This window comes from Nannobrachium achirus (genome assembly GCF_963921795.1).
Source record: "Nannobrachium achirus genome assembly, chromosome: 22".
Classification (NCBI taxonomy): Eukaryota; Metazoa; Chordata; class Actinopteri; order Myctophiformes; family Myctophidae; genus Nannobrachium; species Nannobrachium achirus.
The window spans coordinates 13,108,767-13,132,483 of NC_137829.1; the positions used below are offsets into that span (position 1 = coordinate 13,108,767).

Genomic DNA, 23,717 nt, shown 5'->3' on the forward strand with positions numbered 1-23,717 from the left:
GATCTACGCACGCACGCTGTAAGAGTAGAGTAGACCAATTTAGAGTTGTCTGACTGTTAAGTTTTAGGCAACAGCCACTTTGGATGCACAATAGGGTTCTTGTTTTGCGAGTGGAGCCCACAAACCATAGGTCTGGAATGCCTGCCTGCCTGGTCGTTTGCAGTGAGCAGGCTCCTGCTACTCAAATGGATGGGTGACTCAAAAACAACCCATTAAAAAAAAAAAAAAAAAAAAGAATAAAATGTATGTGAAATGTAGGAAAATCGAACAAATTTACTAAATTATCAAGCCTACATACATTTTACCTTAGATGAGTTGCACTTTGGGGGTGCCTGCTGGCGTCGCCGGTTCGATTCCCGATCTGGGTGAGTTGCACTTCAACATTTGCATCTCTCACCAGATAAAGCAGTGACTTGAGCTGGGTCCCCGACTCCCCAAACCAGCCTGTCAGGCCCATGCATGGGGCCAAAGGTCAGGGCAAGGGGCCCCTATAAAATTGATCACTGATTGAGCACTGATCCAGAGCCTGACCCTGAAGTTATAAGGAATTCATCAATTTGTAAAGTTTTAGGCTAATTCCTTTTCAATTGATCAGTGTTTAAACTAAGAGCTGTTATCACTAAACTGTGGTGCCAGACTGTGTTTGGGGGCCCCTGATGCAGTCTCATGCCCAGGGGCCCACAGACTCGGGATCGGCATGTGATCATATCTGTATGCTTATGCAGATTAGAGTGAATCAGTACAGATATTTAAGATTTAACTGATCAAAAACTAGAAAAGGGCGCTCAGTGGAGTGCAAATCTCCATCAGGAGGCACACCCTTACATCCCTTCATCATTGTGTCTGGGTGGTGGTGAATGGTGATGACATTGATGACATTTGCACAAGGGAATTTCAGAAAAGTCGATGATAAATGATGCTAATCGTTAAGGCCTTATTTTGTCAATCGTGTTTGTGCAGGTCCAGACAAAAATAAACAACGAGTCTATGACCAACAGTTCAAGACATATATTGGGGAGTGCATGGGGACCAGGGTCGTTCCTGACCCCAAGATTATCCTCTAGTGTGAGAGTTTCAAAGATTCAATTAAGCCTCCCTATATGTTCACAGACATCTGCCCGGCCAAATACTTGTTAAATATGTTTGATATTTATCTGGTTGATTACATCACTACTGTTCGACTGATGGCAGGAGTGAGGCCTAGACAACAATATTCCAATGCCCGGCAGACCTTTGACTGCATGTCACCCCCCGATTGTCTCTCCCTGTTTCCGGTCTCTCTCTACAGATCAATAAAGCTTGGCAGAGATCAGAATGCAATTTCCAGTCAAGCAATCAGTTAACCTACTGTACATAATGTTTAGGGTTGATACAGTACAACAGTGACACCTACTGTAGCTCCCATCAGTCTACTGGCAGCTACTAAAGGCCTGGGTTCCCGAGGCCAGGCAGCTACAAATCTATTCCATTCAGGGGCCCATAACCCACTATTAATGTGTTGTTGTACAGGTAGTTGTAGCCTACAGTAGCAACCCATCAGCCACGTACAGTACATTGCGCAACCCACGCGCACGCACGCACGCACGCACGCGCACTCACTCACTCACTCACTCACTCACTCACTCACTCACTCCAGTGAATCCAGAGCTATCTCCATTCGGTGAGGTCATTCATTTCCATTGGTAGCTGGGCTCTTACAGGCTATCTACAAAAAAATACTGGACAACCTTGATATGATAGAGACAGTCAGATCAGCAATTTCATTGTGGCTATAAAGAGTGTGTGTGTGTGTGTGTGTGTGTGTGTGTGTGTGTGTGTGTGTGTGTGTGTGTGTGTGTGTGTGTACTTGTCTTTGTTATGATGAACAGGCCTATAATAGCCTACTATGTAATTAGAAATGTGTTGATTTATTTGTGAAAACTGAATGGGAGAGGATCTGTCAATAAATGATTCAATAACAAGACAGGCGTATATTGATAGCTGTAATGACTGGTTATTGACCAGAGACCAGAGTGGCTTACTGTATCTCGGTCAGGTGTTCCTGGTTAGCATGGAACCAAACCCCACCCACCAATAAGTGAAGATAGTTGGTTGGCTCTGGCTAACTCTCAATCCATGAGAATCTGTCCATGGACCTCCTGTGATCATGTTGACCACTAGCTGAGAAACAGTGCACTAGACCTGGTGACCTAGGATTATGCATCAATGCACTCAATTACTGGGAAGTCAGAGGTCAATAAATTCCACAGAAAAGGGAGTTATGATCTCGAGAAGGGGAGGTGTACCAGACTCATGCTCAGACTCAGACTCAGGATATAGCTTATCAGTTAACATGAGTTTAATATGGAAGGATGGATAAAGTAAGAGGCATAGATCAGTGGTTGGTTGTTCTCAGCCTTTTGTGAGCTCTGGAACCACCGCATATTTCAAGCAATCTTCTAGGGCAGGGTTCCCCAATAGGCGGCCCGCGGGGGGCTACTGTCTGGCCCACACCAACCCCAGTAATAATGGTGGTATAAGCGCAGCAACAACACTAGTACCGGTATATCGTCGTTGTCGTATGGAAATCTTGTATCTCCAAATGTGTACGTTCCTTCGCAAATCATACAAGGCCGTCGCACAAAAGTAGTGAAACAGCAGATCTACAAGCACAGGTGCGAGGCGTTGTGTGCTTGTAGATCGGCTGTTTTCACTATAGTTTAAATCATTTTTAAAATGATAAATTCAAAACGAACGGTTTTGGACACCGTCGCCCCCTACAATGTTGTGGCCCTCGGCTTGGTAACCTAGACATAATTCGGCCCTTGGGGAAAACTAATTGGGGAACCCTGTTCTAGGGCCACCCCACCTTTTAAATTCTTTTGGATTATTTAAACATTTTTTTATTTTATTGAAAGGACAGTAGACTGACAGGAAATGGGGAGAGAGATGGGGAGTGACATGCAGCAAAGTTGGTCAGGCTCGGGAATCGAACCAGCGACACACTGTCAGGCTACGCTGAGCCAATGTGGTATGCGCCCGGACCGGTAGGGCAGCGGGAGCCCCTTATTGTGTGTATTATAAATAGAATGTGCATTGTTTACATTATGCCATCCCAAAAAGTAGTGCCAAGACCTCTCCGCAAATTGTGCTCAGTCTTCCATCCCCCAAAGAGACATCTTCTGGACATCCAAAAAGACTGGTCAAGTACGATTCTTGTGCGGGAACAACACGCCTTAGCTAGCCTACTAACACATTTCACTGATGAAAAGGCAAAAGCAGTATTCTATTGAATATGTGATATGAGTGTAATGTCAGCAAGTATCAGTAAAACATATTAATTAATTTGCCCCCACCTCACCTCTCAAGATATTAGTTATGTCAGTAGTAACATAATGTGTACACTAGAGGTCAATATTGCACTACCACTGTACGGTCTCACCACAAGTTAATACATTTCTGCTTTATGGTCCAGTTAAGTTGAATAATTAGTTAATTAGTTAATACAAAGTAACTGAATTTTTATTTAAAAAAGCATGTCTAATATAATTCAGACAAATCCATTAAAGCACTATTACACGCAATGTGTAATATTAAAACGATGACTCTAAGATAAAAATGGCATTAAATTGCACATGAACGTTTCTAAAGTATATCATTGCAGTGGAAGGAACACGCGGTATCCCCTAACCATGTCAGGGTAGAATTATTAATTATCCTAGGTTTCATAAATCTGGAGTAGTGCCTTTAAATTAACTCACAGAGGACAATATAAACGTTCACATCAAATAAAAACATGTAAAACACATTATTTGTTTTGATATAACAGCAGCAAAATGTACAAAGATTACATGGAATTTCTCTGCAAACAAATTGTGTTCTGGATCAGAATCATCTATGCATGATAAAGTAATTGATATATATACGTATATATATATTTACATAGAAGGAAGAACAGTATCTCAAATCTCAAACAATGGCAGAAACAGGAGCAGAGACACCACTTCTACCCTGTATAAACAAGTGATTGTCGACAGCAGGGCAACACAGTGTGAATACTAAAACAGTCTCCTCCAGGACCACTCATCTGTCAAGAAACTGCAAGTTCATTGGAGTGGCGGGGACGAGAAGTGTCCTGGTGATGGGCTTGACAGCAGTTCCCGCGGGATCGGGCCTCACTTCGTATTGTTTTATCATCTGTTGGAGGAGGGTAGGAATGGGACGATAATCGTTATTATCTGTCATCGTGATAAAGAAACACTCACAATAATCGTATCGTGGAGATTTAAGTTTTCGTGAAATCATCCTCCGTCGTGCACTGGGATCAATTCACCTTTTATTTGCCGAGTTGCATATCCTGTACCATTTAAACCCTCATTGGTAAAACGGACCTTGAAATAACGCACAGTTTAATAGTATTTATTTCACTCTCTACCAGAAAATGCCGATCTACAAGCTCACAACGTGTCGCAACGTGACGCGTTGTGAGCTTGTAGATCTGCAATTTTTTGGCAAATGTTCCCAAGAACAATAATGGATGTTGGGGATATTTTGATTATCGCGATAATATCGTAAATCGCAATTTCTTTGGTCACAATACATCCCTAGAGGAGGGAGTAAGCAAGAGTGAGAGAGGGGATGTTTATCATCACCTGTGGTGGAAAGTAACTAAATACATGTACTGCACTGCAAGAACAATTTTGAGTTTTTCTTTTTTTTTTTCTTCTTCTTCTTCTTTTTTACTTTAATGGAGTAACAATTTCACAATTTACAATTTAGGCATTTAGCAGACGCTTAATCCAGAGAGACTTACAATAAGCAAGGTAATACATCAATACATCAACATCAATACATCAATTGCATAGAAATATCAATCTAGAAAAAATGACGTAGGTACAGTAGACCAAGCACCTAGTGCTATGGGCTTAGGGTGGAGTCTGAAGAGGTGAGTCTTCAGGCCACGGCGGAAGTTAGATTTTCAATCATTTTACTTCTATTAATTCCGCTACTAGTTACTATAGTTACTTTTGATTATTATTACAAAACCACTTCAGACCTACGGTATATATGTCACGGTTTGTTAGAGAAACAGTACGGTCGAGAAACGGAGCACTCGTGGTGCGGCACGGGGCGGAACAAGCGGTCGCCACAACAACGTCCTCCAGGCGGAGCCGCTCGATTGTCCACGACATTGCAAGCGGCGCGAAGGCCAGCGGACCTTGGTCCTGCTCTTCGCCCCCGAGCGCCGCAGGCGCGGGTGGCCGCGAAGAGCGGGCCAGGGCCGGCGCCGTGCGAGTTACGAAGCCGTGGTGAATGCAATCGTTATATTTATGCCCAGGCCGTAAGGCCTGGGCAAGCCCACGATAAACGCTCATAGTAAGCTAATGGCTGAGCTAATGGCTAAGCTAATGGCTAAACACTGCCGAGCTAGGCTAGTAAATAAAGAAAGAGAGTCGCAAACGAGTGACGTCAGCGCCTTCACTAGTGAATGGCTGTCGTCGCCATCTGGTGGTGATTGGTGTGTGGTGAACGACAAAACAAGCGCTCTTACAATGAACGTACTGAGTTACCCAAACATACTGTAACATATACATACTTTGGCAATTTGAAAATGGCGGATCTAGCTTTGTGAGCATTGAGCCTGCCATTTTCAAAGGATTTTTATAAATTGTATTTTTTTTTAAATGTGTGCCTTCTGCATAATTGGTACTTTTAGTTTTGGCACCTTAAGTATATTTTGATGCCAATACTTTTGTAATTTTAGTGAAGTGGATTTTGAATACCTAACTTGTAACAGACTATTTCTACAATAGGGTATTGATACTTTTACCCATCACTGATCATCACAGAGTGAGATTCAATATGAATGAAAACATGGTGAGACCTAAAATAAAACATATCGCAGCTGCTCCTTGATGGTCTGCGTCTCAAAATCGCATTCTACATCCCACAGTTAATTATTACCCTCTGCTTGCCAGCTGACAGATGTACTACGTATTGCTTTTGGTTCAAAGTTCTGATTTACGGTCACTGATACCTTGAATAACACGACAGCCAACCACATTGGCACTGATCAGACAGTTATTATAGTTCAACACAATCTTCCTTTGTGTGCATAGCCTACTAACTAACAAATGTTCCTGCTTTCCAGGTTGTATCTGGCTTGATCAGCAAGCCGTGTAAGTAACAGCGACTTGTTTTATTGTTTTTATGAAAAGTAAATCGGTATTATGGTAGGTCAGCACTCTCCATTGTGAAATGTGGAAAACAATGTGTGCACGGGTGGTGCCTTTAATTAGTCTTACCCTGGACAGAAGAAGGTACATCTCTAGCTCAGCCACCCTCCGACCCAGGCAGGCCCGGATCCCAAAACCAAAGGGTACCGACCCAAATGGGTGCTGCTTCTGCTTGTCCTCCCCTCCTCTGAGCCAGCGCTGGGGCTGGAAGGCGTGGGGCTCAGGGAAAACCTTCTCGTCATAAGACACAGCATAATGGCACAGGTGGAAAAGGGTCTGAGAGCGAGAGACAAAAGTATTGTGTTAGCGATATCACATAATGATATTTTCATAGTTCTGACTCAGTGATATGAATGCACTAAAGGTGTTCTTCCTATATACGCTTGAGGTGCAGTTTTAGGGTTAGTATACATTTTACAATTAATAACTTGTTGATATAAACTCTCCATCTAAAGTTGAGTCAAGGTGGGAAATAAATCAATATGCGAATCTCTCAAAGGTCGGATGACCAAACAACTCAAGGCATCATTTATATATACAGAAAGAGAGATGTTGCTATGTATGAATTATGCTAGTAGAGCAATCTACAGTTTACATTGTCTGAGCTTGTAGATGATATTTTATGTGAATCTATTTTCAATGAATGTTCGCCTGTTATGCCATATGTGGTTAAGTGATATAATTATAGTCAGATATATCTGACTTCTATATCTGAGTCCATACACCAATAGTTCGCCTTACATTCATATGTGTGGGGGAAAAAATATATATATGTAATATATATATATTTAAACAAACATTTCAGCAATCCAGATTTTATCAGTGTGACATACATTTTTGGGGAAAAGATGATCTCCCACCACAATTTCACTGTCCACTGTAGAACGGGCATTTCCGGGCACAACTGGATATAGCCTGGTGACAACACAACGCAATAGGGAGTCATTCAAGGCGACGTATTAAGTCTTTTGTGATCGTTTTTTATACACACCAGCTACAGTATATGCACTGCAATATTTTACCATTATGGGTTTGGTGCAACATCAGAATTTGAGATCACTGCCACGACAAATGATGAAGAGCCATCTTGGACTAAACAATCTGAACTATTTATTGACTATTGAGATACAGTATATAAGATCCCAACGCCCATTTGCTGTTTTTGGTATTTACACCTTTATTTTAAACACATTTACCCAAAGGTGCAAGCAAGCTTGTCTAGCATTAACAGGGCACCTGAGGTAACAAAATCACTTGTATTAGACAAATGCATTTAGCTAGACAATAAGTCAACAAGTCTGACGATAAAAAGCCTGAGTCTGAGTCTCTCTTTATGGAATTGGACTCAAAATGGGCCGCAACCCTATGTTTGGAAGACACTGTAATAATGTGTTAAAGTGTTAAATTCCACTCACCGTAGCGTCTCTCTGACAACAGCTTTGAGATAGGGCATTCTTGCAATGTCATCACTGGTTGGCACAGCGTCTCCCGGACACACACTCATCACCTCCTGGTATAACTTCTCCTGGATTTCTGGCTCCCTGGCCATGTGGTAGAGAGACCACGACATGGTGTTGGAAGTCTGAAATGAACAGAATCTGACCTTTAGAACCCTGTAATCTAATTGAGCATCGTTTCATGTAAAAGTATAACTTATCACATTATTTATGTGCTATTTCATTCTTCATTTATTAGTTTTACTTTTTCCTATTTGAATTGTTTCTTCTCTAGTAATATTGATGACATCAGGGATCTCCATATATGGGCATAAAAAGTACAAGGATTGAATGGTTAGCACCATTAAAATAAGCACAAGGACTGACAGATAGAGGTATTTGCGAGTGTCACCCGCATCACGGCAACTATACTTGCAATTTCCAATTGCATCTTTCTAGTTATATGAATAGTTCCAGACCACTGGTTAGTGGCTTAAAATGTAACCATGGCTCTATGAACAGTTCCAGACCCTCAGAGAAGATTTGAACCTATGTTTCATACCATCTCTGGCGCTCTGTAACTGCGTAAATTATGAGCTAGAACATTAATGATTATCGTGTCTCACCGTGTCGACTCCGGCCAGCAGCAGTTCGGTGATGCTGCCCAGGATCTCCGAGACGGTCATCTGCTCACCGAGGAGCAGGTGTGTGAGGTACTCTCCCTCCACAGGCTGCCCCAGCCTCACCTTCTCCTGGATCTCCTCCATCTTCTCCTGAACCAGTCGTTCACCTGGGTTGACGCAGGAAGAAACAAAGGCACAGTCACTACAACGAGACAGTATTATGGTTTAATATATTTGAGAAGAAAAGGTATTTTGCCCATGCTAGAGTTAACTGAACTTTTCTCTCTGTGACACACATGAAAATGAAATAAAAAATGGAATTAATGGAAAAACAAGATATATACACTCATGAGTCATGAAGGGATTTTTGGTAATTGACTGCCAGTGCCTTTGGCAGTACATACAGGGCGAGCGAGGGAACCCTTTTATTATCTTTACGTAGATAACGACATGATAATGAACGTTCAGCCCTACGGTACGCTCTCCTGTGAGTGTATAGGGCGTGTGGCGGGTTGGTGTTACATACATGATGAAAAACACATTTTTTGGGGGGGCTTTTTTGCCTTTATTGACAGGACAGTAGGCTGACAGGAAAAGGGGAGTGACACGTAGCAAAGGCCGTTGGGCTCGAACCCGCAACACACTGCCCGCCACAATGATGGCCTGGACTGCTACGCCAGTGGTCCAGACCACCATTATGGTATGTTTTTCTTTTTTCGGTAGAATGAATTGGTCTGGCGTTATCCCTGAAAATAGGTGAAGATTCAATGAAAACAGGCAAATGTCCAGCGAAAATCGCAGATCTACAAGCTCAAAACATGTCGCAGTAATGTGCTGTGAGCTCATTGTTTGGATATTTGTTGCCCATGATTATGTCTCCCAAGACCGACTGGTGGCTCTGCTACTGATTTGATAACACATGGCAGGAAATACCTATGAACTCTAGATGGGTGTGTGAACCAGAACAACACATAACGGTGCATGCACTCACCAACTTTGAAAAGATGGTCCCAGACAGCCACAAAGTGTTTCCAGAAAGGGAGGTACGGCCAGAAGCGCTTGGGAAAGAGCACAATGATAGGAGACAGCCGGAACATTTCCCCCACTGAGAAAATGAACTTCTCCGTCTCCTCTGGCATCTTCTCATTCAGGCAGCCCATACGGGTTTCAAACAGCACACAGCAGATCCCTGCAGTGCAGGCACAAGTATAATTATAGGAAATAGTTCATGTAATAAATAAATGGTAAGGAAAACATATCTTTCAAAGAAAAAAATACCATGCACATCCTCTGTTTGTCTGGTGCTGAGCCAAACTGCAAAACAGTAGTACTAAGAACAAAAAGACAACGCAACTCACTATTAATAGCTCCAACTATTATTGACGAACAGCAAATATAGACATTTCAACCCTTCGGTCTTCTTCAGGCCGATGGGTCGAAACGTCTGTATTTGCTGTTCGTCAATAATAAAGTTGGCACTATTAAAAGTGAGTTGTGAGCCCTCTTTTTGTTCCAAATTCTTTATCTACCAACTTGAGATACACATTATTTTGTGTGTTATTTTGTTATTGATGGTGTTCTTGATGTTTGAATTTGAACTGAAACCTTGATTTCACAACAGAAATGTGCTTTTCACCCGTACTTACTGTAGATAAAGAATTGATAAGAAAGGTACTAAGATATCAAACAAAAGTTAAACATGGTGTGCAATTGTTGTTATGAAGATAAAAGCATTTGCAAATGTGCTGAATGTCGTGTCTGAAATAATGTCCACATAGTCAGACCTTGCAAGACACTGAACTCAGAGCATTGTCATTATCTAATCAACATTCAAGGTTAAGTATCTCTGAGTCAATAACGTCAATAACCATGAACCCCATTCACAGGAAAAAGAACACCAAAGAAACCACGGTCAAGGCTGTCCATGCATTAACCTCACAACCCTGATCGAAACACTCTCATTCCAACTCACAATATAGCAAAACTTTTTACATCCTATTCTATAGATAATAAAAAACAAAAGCCATTACAATTAGACAATAGATTTATAGGCTTAAAACAATCAAAACAAATGAGGAGTAGTCGCACACTCTCAGCTAAAATGCAATAATTTATTGAGACGCTTCAACAGCTAAGCTACCTTCTACCAGGAAATTGACTGAACTTAAGTAACCCTAACAAAGGCAGCTTAGCTGTTGAAGCTTTTTGTTATTCCTGTGCCTCAATCAATAATTACATTGCAGTTACAAGCTTGTGGCAACTCGCCATTTTTCTATTTACCTTTGTTGGTGTGCGTGCGTGCATGCGCATGGTGTGCGTGCGTTTAACCTATTTTGACTCCAAAATCCAAACAAAACCCTAAAGGATACTCAAGCCGCAAAACCAACTGGAATAGTTTGTTTTTATTCTACTGGATTAATTGACCAACCAATCTCTCTTTTTTAATTGATATACGGTACCTCAATTGTCTACAAATCAGAGCTGTAAAGCAAGACTCCAGTTTGACAAAATCTTCAAGTTGAAAGAAGCCTCTAGAAGTGACACTCACAGACCTGATGAAGACCTTTAAAGGTGGTCTTAGTAAATACTGAATAAAGTCTAACCTGGGAGCTTCTAACATCCCTTCTTTTACTCTCAATGATTGTATTGCGTGTTTTGGCCCAAACACATCCATGATGTGCATTAAATAATAGAAAATGTGTAGGAGCCAGTTATTACATTTATATTCAATACTATTTATTTATTGGCCTTCTGATATTGTGGTGTGTGTTAATAATGGATGTATGCTTGGATGTATTCTTGGCCCATAGCACTTACCGTAGCACTTGCCTACCCTCAATGACCATACATGTCATTTAGATAGCCACTCTGGATTAAGAGCATCTGCCAAATGCTTAAATTGTAAATTGATGTTGTGTGCTCAACCCCCTGCATGTCTCCTTATAAGGAGAAGTGCGTCATACTGGGGGTGTGACAGACTGAAAGGCACGAACCCGGGAGGTGTGGATTGGGAGTCTAATGATTAGCAAGCCAAGCCACTGAGGCCGGTGCCTAGATGGGGCATTCGGTCTGTATTAGAAAAGGACTACAGCCAACCCCTGTAAAAACAAAAGAAACCCCGCCAGAAGCCTTGCATAGGGGAGGCTTCCCGCCCCACAGAAGAGTGACTCACACAAATGGCACAAAGTGTTTTTTAACTAAAGGATTATGTGGTCACTACAGTATGTAATGTACAGCATGTCCCCTGCTGACCTTCGAATGCAAACTTGTAGAGTTCCCCAGCCAGGTCATGGACCACAACCCCTTGGCCTTTCGTCTCCTTCAACCAGGCAACTTTGCTGACAAAGTCCGTCACCACCTCGTTGATGGCGTTGGTGTAGGAGGACACGTGCTTGGGCTTCAGCATCCGAGGGTTTAAGATGCTGCGAATGCGCTGCCACTTTGCCCCCATCCTGCCAACAAACAGGCTTTTTAGGTCCTGTTTTGTTTTATAGTCTTTCAAAACACAAAGCTGTGTGTGTGGGTTTATGTGCAGATTCTCACACACATACACATTTACTAAACATTAGGCAATATTATTAGCATATTCATTTAACAAGTGAGTCAGTGACATTTTATACACATCCACGTGAAGTTGTTCAATGTGAGGGAAACATTGCACCCATAGGCCTCAAGTGCATTGTTTTAGCTATATCGACAGAAACAAACTGTAGTATTGTAGTGTCAGAATCAGAATCTGTATTGTCACATCTCAGGTTTACTGGTGTAAAAAGTTGGTGAAATGTGTTTGTTTTGTGCAAGCTTCATCGTTCTGAACGTATATCTACATATTTACACATAGCATATCCATCCAAACATTTATGTACATGGAGATTTTCAAAATTAAGGTGCACGTCTGCACGAGCATAGCAGCTGGTATCTGTTCCTATAGACAGTGCTGCTGTCAGAACAAGTCTGGTAGGAATGGCAGACTGGCAATTAAAATAACCTGGCATCAAACCAACTGCACAAGTAAGTAACCTTAGGGGTTCAAGGTAACAGCTGCCTGACTGCCTGTGGCAAGTAAATACAAAGTTAGGGTTAGTGGAGTTTGCTTTCAGGTTGCCAGATGGGCAAGTGCATTCCGTTTTCATTTAATATTATTGACTATTCATTAAGGAAATTGCTACCTTTTCACAACTAGCAGTTTCACTCATTCTGTTTTTTCAAAGTGACTGTCTCCACTCTGCAGTTATCAATTTAACATTAGTTTGTTCTACAAACACAAATTGTACCTATCCTTTCATAATGGAGGATTTACTTTTCGGCAAGTGGGCATGACCTTTGGGCAAGTAGGACATGACCTGTACTTGCCTGACGGGCAAGTGCCTCTGAGCAGTGGTGCATTAGTGATTCAATGTTTGCGGGGTTGCTTATCTAGAGACGTCACGTGCACGTCGCTCAACACCTACTATACAAGTCTATTGATGTGCACAGGTTGCCCTGTGCACATCAGTTAAAACACCCTGTTGTGACACTAAAGCTATGGTGAGGTGTGAACTTGGGGAGTTTTGGCATCAACGCATGTTCGTTTGCGTGAGAGGCGTGACCCCCGCTTAGAAAAGATATGGGGCGGCGGGGGCACGCGACCCTGGACTAATTCAACACTGCCTCTGAGACCTTAGTGTCAACCCCTGAAATTACCTACTGTCATGGAATTTGACACAAAGGTTGTGTGACGTTGATTGGATGAACAGTTCTCAAGTCCAGATATGCATTTTTTGTGATAGAGATAGACATTTCCACTCACTCAGTGAGGGGTCCATATGCCTGGTTCCTGAGCTCACGGTAGCCCCTCCAGTGTGGCATGTCTGTCCGAACAGGGTGTCGTCCCTCCTGCCTCAATACCTGCTCAATCAGCTCAGCCGTGGCCACGTTCACTATCACCAAGGGGCCATACTTTGACTTCCACAATGGACCGTAGATCTTGCTGTGTTCAATCTGGGGAGACACATTGGAACTGAATTGATTTCCGATGTGATGGAAAAGATCAATACTGCAAGTCATATCGAAAGATATTTGAAATTACTTAGTGGGCTTTAAAAAATAAGTCTTAAATCTTAAATTGCCATCTTGAAACTTTCTCAAAATAATGAGTTAGTAGGCTATCTCCGCAGCATCTAAAAATAATTACATTTTAATAACAGTTAATGATATTAAGTCATTTAATATTTGAGATTGTCATTATATAGCCCTAATAGTTTTGGTATAGTTTCTCATTATTTTGAGGTAGTCATTATTCTAAAAATAATTTAAAAAGAATCATTAAATTCAAGATAACCAAGTCATTATATTGATACAATAGCTACTCCATAATGGGTCATAATAAACATAAACACGACATTTTGTATGTTTTTCAGTCAGGCCTTATAAGCAGTGTCAGTGTGAGCCGAACAGGGCAAACATTGAGCAATTATCCGACACTCTGAAACCATAACTAACTAATTCATGGCCATTATCCAATATCAGATTAATTATAGGCTAGCACACTTGCACGTTGGCCATGACGGGACATGTAGACGGCTGCCCTAAAGTGACCGCGATGTGGGTGCGAGAAAGAATAGTGGGAAAATATAGGCCTACTGAGACTGACAACTTGTTACAACCATGGCACAGTAGCTAACATTGATTTGTTTATGAGGCCAGAGATACAGTATATCTGGGGCATGGTTTTGTCTCCTATAAATTTAGAATAGGTCCATAGAAAATTGCTCTATAGAAAATTGCTCTGATGATTATCGCTAGTCCTGTAAAGTACAGTGCACTTACTTGCATTTGATGTGTCGTCTGGAAATAGCCTTTCCCAAAAAGCCAATACAAAGATGTCATGAAAGAGGGGCCATCCAGATCATCCATGGTTTTCTGTTTATTACTGGCGCCCGCGACAGTCGCTGTAGACGCGTCCCGTCGGCCATCCATAATAGAATTCAACGTCGATGTCACTCTTTTAATGCCATTTGCGTGTTCGAGACGGCAAGCACGCTTTCCGATATATGTAAGCGACTTGCTGAACATTTTTGCGTAAAATCCGTCTTTCGATAGAACAACCGAAAACCGTTTGTAATCCGTATTCTATACACTGTTTTCGCTGATGCGGATTACAACCTTTTTAATGCCTCTGCTTCAGTCAGTGACAGGGGCGATGGCACAGCGCAGAGCTCAGCCCACCACTGCTCAACTATTTCCCAATGAAAGGAAAGCAGTTTTGAACTTTGTACAGTGCAATTGCGACCCACGTCTAACATGTCTGTTGTGGTGTAAGCACGCAGCCTTGTGTATGAGTGTCATACTCATTCGTTTCATCTTATCAAATACATTATTTCAGCCAGGTTTGAAATGGGCTATATGTTAAATGTTTAACATTGTGATATACACTGACTGTACCCGGTAGCCATGACAGCTAAGGGGCGTGTCATTTCAGTGTGTGTGTGTGTGTGTGTGTGTCGTGTGTGTGTGTGTCGTGTACAGGTTATTACAGTAGCTCAATATTGTGATGTGAAATTAATGCTGAATATTGCAGATAAATTAAATCAAACTAACAATAGCTCTCTGAAACAATTTCTAATTTGAGATGATGGCAGTTCCATCCATATCCCTCAATCTGAAGTGAGTTTAAATGCACTAGGGCTAGGCTATATTAAACACAAAAACAGAAACATTTAAAATATTTATTAATCTATAAAGGGATCAATTTCAAATGTTTTACTGATGACAGTGACTGAATCCATTTATCCTCCTCTTGGCAAACATATACAATATATATTTACTTTCCCCATTTGCAGATATTCAAGAACAGTTTCGTGAAGTCACTTTCCAAATTGCCCGAGACCTCAAAGAAATGGTGAAACTTAAAGCGCTTTCTTCTGCTTGTTCAGTAAGACAGCACAGCATTGAGATATGGGGTTTGTCAAGAGAGGCCACCGGTTCAATCGGCCAAGGCAAGTTAAGTCCAAGTTATTCTTTGCTGCACGACCGGTGCCACTTGCGGACAAAATGTCATTTACATTGGGAACATGGACGCATCGTTTTTGGGCGAGTGACAAAGTCATGCAACAAAGTATACATTAGGCTCAACAAAGGCACATTATGTGCTGTAAGACTCACAGTGGTGTGCAGTATCAAGGCTCCAGGTTTGGTACATACAGTAGTACAGTATAATAACATACTACCTTGCATCGCCCATTGCTTCGCTTGCCCACTAAAAGTACATAAAATATATTAAGCATTTAATCTGTTGGTCTGAGTATTGTAAAATATAAATAAGTTAGATTCAAGTATTGCAGGCTTAAAGCTACAAAGCCAAATCAGTTTTCCCCAAACACATAGCACTGAGCATTCTCGCATTAACGTCCCCAACACAAAGATTGACCCAATTCTAGTGCACAATTCTCTCACTACGACCTACGATATCTTCAGATCATAACATTACATAAAGTACCTTATTTATTCTATAACATTTTAAGAGACAAACTCAAGTGTCTACTTTCTGTAAATGTTCCCCCCACAGTAATCTAAAGTCAAAGGCTCCTATCACATAACATAATACTGACACTGTAAGGCTGAGCACTCCACCCTGATAACTATCAAGAGTGGAAAGCTTTCTTTTAAGATAAAAAAAAAAGAAAAGAGATAGCTAATCCTTAGTCCTCTTTCCATTTTTAACCACTTAAACCATATACTTGTATATTTTGCTCCTCTATCCTACATCCACTCCTTTTTCCCCTCAACACAAAATCTCTTTGCCGAAAATAGCCAATCTACAAGATCGCAATGCGGGGGGGTTTGCCGTGAGCTTGCAGATCGGCTATATTTTACCAAATGTTCAGTGAACGCTAGGGCTCATGTAGTCAATTACAAATAACACATATGAACAACCTAATACAACATACTTTATACAGTGGAAACTAATCTAGTTGATTTTTTTAAATGATCCAAGAACTTTGTCCCTGTCTGACCTAAGGCACTAAACAAACTCACAACATAGATTAAGTGAAATATTAAGTGAAATGTACAGGATATTATAAATTATAGAATATTCTATGACGAATAGCGAAAATAGCAGATCTATTGCTTCGCAATGCAAGCTTTCTTTTCCATTTCCATTTGACAGTCTACACAGAGTAGCATAGTCAGTTATCAATATTATTGGAAGAAATTTGTCTTTACCTGCCAATTACACAATACATTTTTGTTTGAGCGGAAGTAAGTAAGTGTGAATTCTTTCTTTTCAATTTAGATGTCTTCAGTGTCGGATGAACAGAAACCCATCCCATCAGGGGATGGGTTTCTACAACCTGCCCTCTCATGTCTATGGCTACAGCACTGTAACTGGCAAGTCGACCACATGAACCCTAGCTTCCCTATTCTGTGCACGTCATAATAGGCGACCATTCAGCGAAAACGGGCAAATATTTGTCTACTTTTGCTATACAACAGAAATGTATAGGGTTTAGGTGGTTAACATTCTGTCTTCTTCTCACAATATGTTGTTTTGCTAGTCTATGGTCACATCACCCCCTGTGTAAACCAATAGTTAAGTTAACTGTGGTTCCTCGCATAAACACATACGGCAATCATGAAAAAAGAAAAAAAAGAAAAGAAAGAAAAACGATATGAGATTTGTCCAGGTACTGTATAAGCAAATTCCTTTGCTTTGTTAGGGGGAGACCTGTTGCACGACTTGCAGATACATACATGGTATTAGCAGGCAGCCCCATATATGAGGAAGCAAGACAATGCATATGGATCTGCAAGCCCGGGTTCATTTCCACCTCTTATACACCCGCCCCCCAAATCGGATGTCCAAAGGCAGACAGAAACCGATGTGTTCATCAATCGCTTTCACTGCCAGACTCACTTAGTTGGAGGTCGTTCTCTGGAAGAGAAAAGGGAGGAGAAATAAACAGTCAGCTATTTATGGGACCGATGACATACATATTTGTCAATCCAAAATGATCCACTTATTATTCACTCAAGAGCCAAACTGCACAGGTGAAAATGTATACGTAATAATCTTCAATAAAAAAAAAGAAGCTCTATAAATAAGTAGAAAATCGCATAGAAATAATGCTTGAATGACAGTTCTAGCTGCAGAGATGCTGTGGGTTGACTTGTATATAAGTTAAGATCTGTTTATTTGACAGGGACCTTGCTCATTAATGGACATGTCAGTTTTCACTTCAATGTAAATGAGCCAGATTTAGCCCGCTGTGGGCTAATTTCCATCTGCAGTCCCTGGACCCCCATTGGTGGTGATCAACCCCCCCAATCCAACCCTTGATGCTGAGTGCCAAGCAGGGAGGCATTGGGTCCCATTTTTATAGTCTTTGGTATGACCCGGCCGGGGAATTGAACCCCCGACCTCCCAGTCTCAGGGCGGACACTCTAACCACAAGGCCACTGAGCTGGTCAGACAGACAGACAGACAGACAGACAGACAGACAGACAGACAGGATCCCCATTGGTGGTGGTGATCAACCCCCCCAATCCAACCCTTGATGCTGAGTGCCAAGCAGGGAGGCATTGGGTCCCATTTTTATAGTCTTTGGTATGACCCGGCCGGGGAATTGAACCCCCGACCTCCCAGTCTCAGGGCGGACACTCTAACCACAAGGCCACTGAGCTATGCTGTACCGGTAAAGAGTATAAAAACCTTTATTGGTCAACTGTACTTACTGCCTGTCCTACAAATATACTTCAGAATATCAGACAGAAGCCAAGTGACTTTTTTGTTTGTTTTTTGTTTTGTTTTTTGTAGTTTAGTCGTTTTCACACTTAAGTGTTGATTAATGTCTATAATGTTGCTTTAAAGCTACGTTGAGAAGTAGTTCCTAATGTTTGAATGATTGGACCATTGTAAGTTCTTTGAGTTTGCAATATGCTTAGAAAAGTCCCTTAAAATTGCAATCCTTTACAGAAACGTTAGTACTACTTTTTCGTTGTGTTGTGTTCTGTCTCGACACTTTATTTATATATATATATATATATATATATATATATATATATATATATATATATATATTCTTTTAACTTAATTGCTCTGTATGGTTGATTCTCCTGTATTGTTGATTCTTCTTTCTTGTTTGTTTTTGTCGCTCGGCTGTACACAAGTCCTTTTCTTTTTTTTCTTACTGTCCTGTAACCTTAACTGCTAAAATAATAAAGGCATCTATCTATCTACTATGCAACTGTTTTCAGTGAATACTTTGATATTTTTACCAATCTCTATGGTAGAGTATGTTAACTCATCCAGTGCCAGAGATTAAACAATTATTTAATCGCCAGTGCCAGGGTTTTTTATAGTTCTTTCCTTATTTCCGAGGCTCCATGAACACACCACCGGTCCAAATGTAATCCGATTACTTCCGGTCCCTCGTTTCGTATTTTCTTTCACCCATAACAGAAAGATGACAACCGCGGCCATCCAAGCTTTTGTTACGGTCGGTAGAGAAGGGTTTGTTTTGATCAAGAATGTGATCTGGAGTTGGATTACGAGATAAATCCATTTTTGTGAATTTCATAACATTGGCCTGGATGCAAAACCGGATTTCCTGATTGAGATAACTCCCGATGCATTATGGGAATTTTAGTTTTTTCGGCAGTTGCGGTGCCGCGACCGCACACTACAGTTCAATATAAAACCTTTATCAACCTGCCAATCTCGTCGACATCAAACAGCTTGACGAGGCGCCTCGTCGTCGGCATCGGATGAGTAAATACAATATGCCTAACACAAATGTGGTGGTTGTTTTTGGTTTTTGGTTGTTTTTCGGTTTCCGTCAGAGTATGGACCGGCCTTAGCTCAGCGGTAGAGGAAGTTTTGACGTCACTACTACGCAAAGCCCAGTCTGTGCCGATTCTGCCAATACATTTTAGAGTTCAAGTTAAAGGGGAAGACCACCCATTTTCGATATTGAAATATGTCATTAATATACCTTAGAGGAGTTGTGTGGAAAAAAAAGGTCCCCTTCTTCTGTGTTGCCTAGAACTGGAGGATTGATTTTGGGGTTTGTATTGTAAAGTACAATGTGTGATGTCATCAAGTTGTACTTTACAATACAAACCCCAAAATCAATCCTCCAGTTCTAGGCAACACAGAAGGGGAACTTTTTTATTTATTTCCACACAACTCCTCTAAGGTATATTGATGACATATTTCAATATTGAAAATGGGTGGTCTTCCCCTTTAAGAAACCTGGCGTTTTGAAAACCACAGCCGATTTAAAATGCATTCAGCCAATTGACCAGAGCATCCCTAGTTGCAAAGCCTACTCTCGAATACCCACTGAGTGTGTTTATCAGGAGTCCTCCTCCGCTCTCCTCCGGACGGCTGGTGGAAGAGGTGGTGACGGCCGGGGCAGTGGTGCTGCTGAGAGCAGGCTGGTATATCTGGTGGGTGGGTGCCTGCGACGGGGGCGAGGAGCGCCGCTCGTCCTCTGAGTCACTGCTGCTGGAGCTGTCGTCACTGCTGGAGGACGAGGAGTTGTTGGAGTCTGAGGAGCTGTCCCCGCTGCTCATTTGGTCCATGACCTGTGCCTCCGCCATCAGCTCTGTGTGGAGACACAGACACACACAGACATAGATATAAAAAGCTGGATACCTCATTCTCCGCTGCAGTTCATTGGAGCGACCTGTAAAAGTGCAAAGGCGGAAGAAGTGCGGAAGGCACGCTGCCACTCGAAGTGACTACTGGGCAATCACAGCGTGTCTTTTCCGGGACTTATGACAATGAAGCTGCTCTGAATTGAACTGATGAGGAAACAAATGTTTACATTGCCAAAGCAAGCAACTCTGATTGGCCTACCGAATGTCCCCACGCGTTATTTGGAATCGCACATGAGTTCTGGGAGCAGCTCGTTTCCCATTGACCATGACGGAGTTGGTCCGACCAGGTTAACATTCACCAGCGTTGGCAGGTTAGAATTTCACCAGGTTAGCATTCAAGTTTTACTGAGGTTAGGGTTAAAGAGTAGTTCACCCCCAAAATTACCTTTTTTCTATTTATTACTCATGCTATATTATTATTAAATTTACCCCCCTTTGATTCCAGTTGGGGACCCGGATGCATGGCCCTGGATGGGGAAACCGTCAGGTTAATTATTTTTATTTATTTATTAGTGTGGTTGCCCAACAGGGCAACACATTATAGTCCTGGGGAAACTTTATAGACTTCTAGGGTAACTTTTCCGCTGCCATTGGAAATGGTAGGGATATGGAATCAATAGGAGTGGGAATCAATAGGGAATCAATTGGTCGAGCTTCACATGACAGTTAGCTTACTGTAGAATATAGTCAGCAACCGTCAGCAACCACACTTGCAATTTCCAATTGCATCTTTCTAGTTTTTATTTATTTTAGGAGGTCGCACCTCTGCACGGTCCAAGCGAACAGAAAGGAGCGCTCCTAGCTGCGGTTCAGCCAATCAGAACCTTCCATGGACGGGGTTTGCCCAGAACTCACGTGCAACTCCAAATAACGCTTCTGATGGAAGCGTGAGTCAGAATTCCAGAAGCTTGCCTTAAAAATTGCTTTTCGCCCCAGAGCCGAAGGAGGCGTCTACCTTTCTATGTCTACATGCATGACGAATCTGATGCATGGCACATGGCACATTCCGTAACTGTGGGGGTGGAAACCCAGGCCCAAAATCAATAAATTCTCAGGAAATTAGCAAGAAAAAAAAACTATTTTGCAATGGATCTAATGCAGTTATAATGTATTCACAAGCTATTTTAATATTTCTATAAGTAGGAGATTACGAAAAATATCAACATACCTCTTTCAATGTCGTCCATTGGGGAAGTGGGGGACATCTTTTCCTTGGGTGGAGACTGAGAGCTCTTGGGGCCGGTGGGGGTCTTGTTGCTGCTGCCACTGCTGCTGCTCTTCATCTGCTGACTCAGGCGACTCGTCTGCTGCTCAAACCGAGACTGGACCTTACTGCTTCCTTCAGCCCTGGGCACACACACACACACACACACACACACACACACACACACACACACACACAATGCACATTCATTTGCTTTAAATCCTTATTTCTATTCCTCATTTACAATGGTGCTGAGGTAGCAAAACAGTAGTACAAAATGAGCAAATATATATATAGTAATAAATAATAGTTCAATATAAAAGCTATTATCGAAACTATTGACGCTCAAATCAGACTAAGATTGAAATTAGAAACTTAAAATAACCAAGAGGTACAACAGAGCCTGGAGTATGCAATGGACTGCATTCATTGTTTGAGGGGCATGACGTTTAGTCAGAGAAAATATATCAGCATACGAGTGCCAATATCTTTAGTACTCCCTTTCATGTATTACTACTTAACAACATGAACCATGTATACTTAGTAACTAATACTTAGTTGACTACTGTGGTAGTACTTGGTTTGCTCTTTGATCCCTCTACACCAAAGCTCTTTGCCGAACCTAACCGATCTACAACCTCAAGCTTTTGCACTTTTAGATCTGCTATGTTAAGTGACTGTCTTTTCAGCTAACCCACTTACCTGGTCTTCTTGACAGCTATATTGCTATTGAGCTTTTCAAGGCGGTATTCCCCAGTGTCATGGTTCACAATAAGGATGCATTCCTTCATGTAAGGCCTCTTGGATCCCTTGAAGACTGTAACTGGGGCAGTTGAACCCTAACAGAAAACACAAGCAGCAAGTGTAAAATAAGTAAAAAATAAATAAAGATAATAACACAATAATTTAAAAAAGGGAAAAACAATAATGTATAAATGAGACACATTCAATAAAGATAGTGGAATTATTTTCAGGAGCCTCTAACTTGCGGTACCAACCTCTAAATTAGGTAATGTTATGGTGACTTGCTCTCCTTTGCCTACTTCAAGGTCCCCTTCACGTGCCGTGTCAATAGAGGCTGGTTTGAAGTCATCTGTAAAAAGAGAAAAGATACCCATTTTAAAGGAGGCATTAAAACGAACGTCAATAAGGCCAGTATGGGGAAGCCACTATTACACCATTTAACCAGCAGATGGCAGCCACGTCACATACTAGGCAGCCAATTCCATTGCATGGCTAATGTCTTATCTGACAGATGGGGCATCGACTATTGAGATCACAGACAAAATAAACCAGAATTGTTCACTTTACGAACGATGATGTTAAAGTTAAAGTCAAGTTTCATTCGTTCTAGATATTGCTAACAGCAGGCAGCTCCAAATGAGCCAAGCAGAGCGACAGCATGGCTAACAAGAAAGCTAACATTAGCTTGCCAGGTAATAGTGTATTTAAAATGCCACTTACATCGCACCGTATGGTATGCACTTTTGGGATGTTTCTCAAACGTTTCCCCCAATTTCAAGACGTGTTCTTGGTTGTCAAAGTTCGAATATGCCGTGCCATTCATTCTGAGAGGTTAATGTACTGTAAACTTTAAGCTATTCTTCTCTATTCGACACCATGTATGGAAGGACTGTTAGCCACCTCACTACTGCCACTATGCTCCGCCTCTTCTGGGTTATGATCCTTATGATTGGTCAATGTTCAGATTCCCGTGTCTGATTGGGTTCATAGGTTGTCAGTCAACATTCGGTAGGAAGTTCAGATCAGTAGTTTATCTGAAATGCAAATCCAGTCTAGCATAACAACTACATTGAGTAAAAAAGGGGTTGAAACTTGATTTCCCCAATTAATTGGCTACTCAAAAAACAAAAAGGCCATAAGGTGGACACCAACCATTCTACCTCGTCCTCAGGGCTTGGCTAAACATAATATAAGCCTATAATAGTCAAACTAGGTTCAGTCCTTATACACACAATGGCCATGAGGCCTAATTAGATCAGCATATGATAGCAAAATATATAGGCCTACTGAGTAGGCAGAAGATGCAGAGATTATATTTTCACCATTGTGCGTACGTCTGTCTGTCTGTGTGTGTGTGTGTGTGTGTGTGTGTGTGTGTGTAAGTGTGTGGGTGATGCATGCATGCATGAGTGTGTGCATAAGTCTGTAGTAATCATGCAAATGTAGTGATGCGCGGAAGCAGGGATTGAACCCGGGACTCCCACTCGCCAGTCCAACGCACAACCAGTCATGCTAATAGGGCTGAGCCCGATTAGCAGGGCTGTTGTCGCTGGTTCATGGCTGGTACTAACTGTGGGGGCTACACAAAGACGCGTGTGAGAAGCTAACCTGCCGACACGGGTGAATGTTAACCTCTCTATGCCTAAACCTAACCCAAACCCTAACCCTAACCTCAGTATCCGTGGCGCGGGTGAGTAGCTAACCTGCCGACGCTGGTTGTCGAAATAATGACCCATCGAAAGAGCAAGATTTTCCCCTTTCCGGTGTACCGTCGCAGAGACTAGGGGTTCGTACCATCGCAGAGACTAGGGGTTCGCAGTGGTTTGCTTGGCCGAGGGTCCATCTAAGCGGA

At 41.8% G+C, this 23,717-nt stretch overlaps 2 protein-coding genes across 2 annotated transcripts; both read right to left on the reverse strand.

The window, feature by feature from the left end:
- Positions 1-3,479: 3,479 nt before the first annotated feature.
- On the reverse strand, positions 3,480-14,486 carry cyp27a3 (cytochrome P450 family 27 subfamily A member 3). The gene is made up of 9 exons (XM_080753693.1): positions 14,083-14,486; positions 13,064-13,254; positions 11,527-11,726; positions 9,266-9,463; positions 8,278-8,441; positions 7,631-7,797; positions 7,049-7,130; positions 6,285-6,491; positions 3,480-4,176 (listed from the first exon to the last, which is right to left on the reverse strand). Exons 1-9 carry the CDS (start codon positions 14,326-14,328, stop codon positions 4,063-4,065), a joined length of 1,569 nt encoding a protein of 522 aa, XP_080609819.1. The 5' UTR covers positions 14,329-14,486; the 3' UTR covers positions 3,480-4,062.
- Positions 14,487-14,971: 485 nt separating this feature from the next.
- On the reverse strand, positions 14,972-22,733 carry eaf2 (ELL associated factor 2). Its single transcript, XM_080753212.1, has 6 exons — positions 22,586-22,733; positions 22,120-22,214; positions 21,824-21,960; positions 21,086-21,264; positions 19,599-19,862; positions 14,972-17,188 (listed from the first exon to the last, which is right to left on the reverse strand). Exons 1-6 carry the CDS (start codon positions 22,686-22,688, stop codon positions 17,145-17,147), a joined length of 822 nt encoding a protein of 273 aa, XP_080609338.1. The 5' UTR covers positions 22,689-22,733; the 3' UTR covers positions 14,972-17,144.
- Positions 22,734-23,717: the final 984 nt, after the last annotated feature.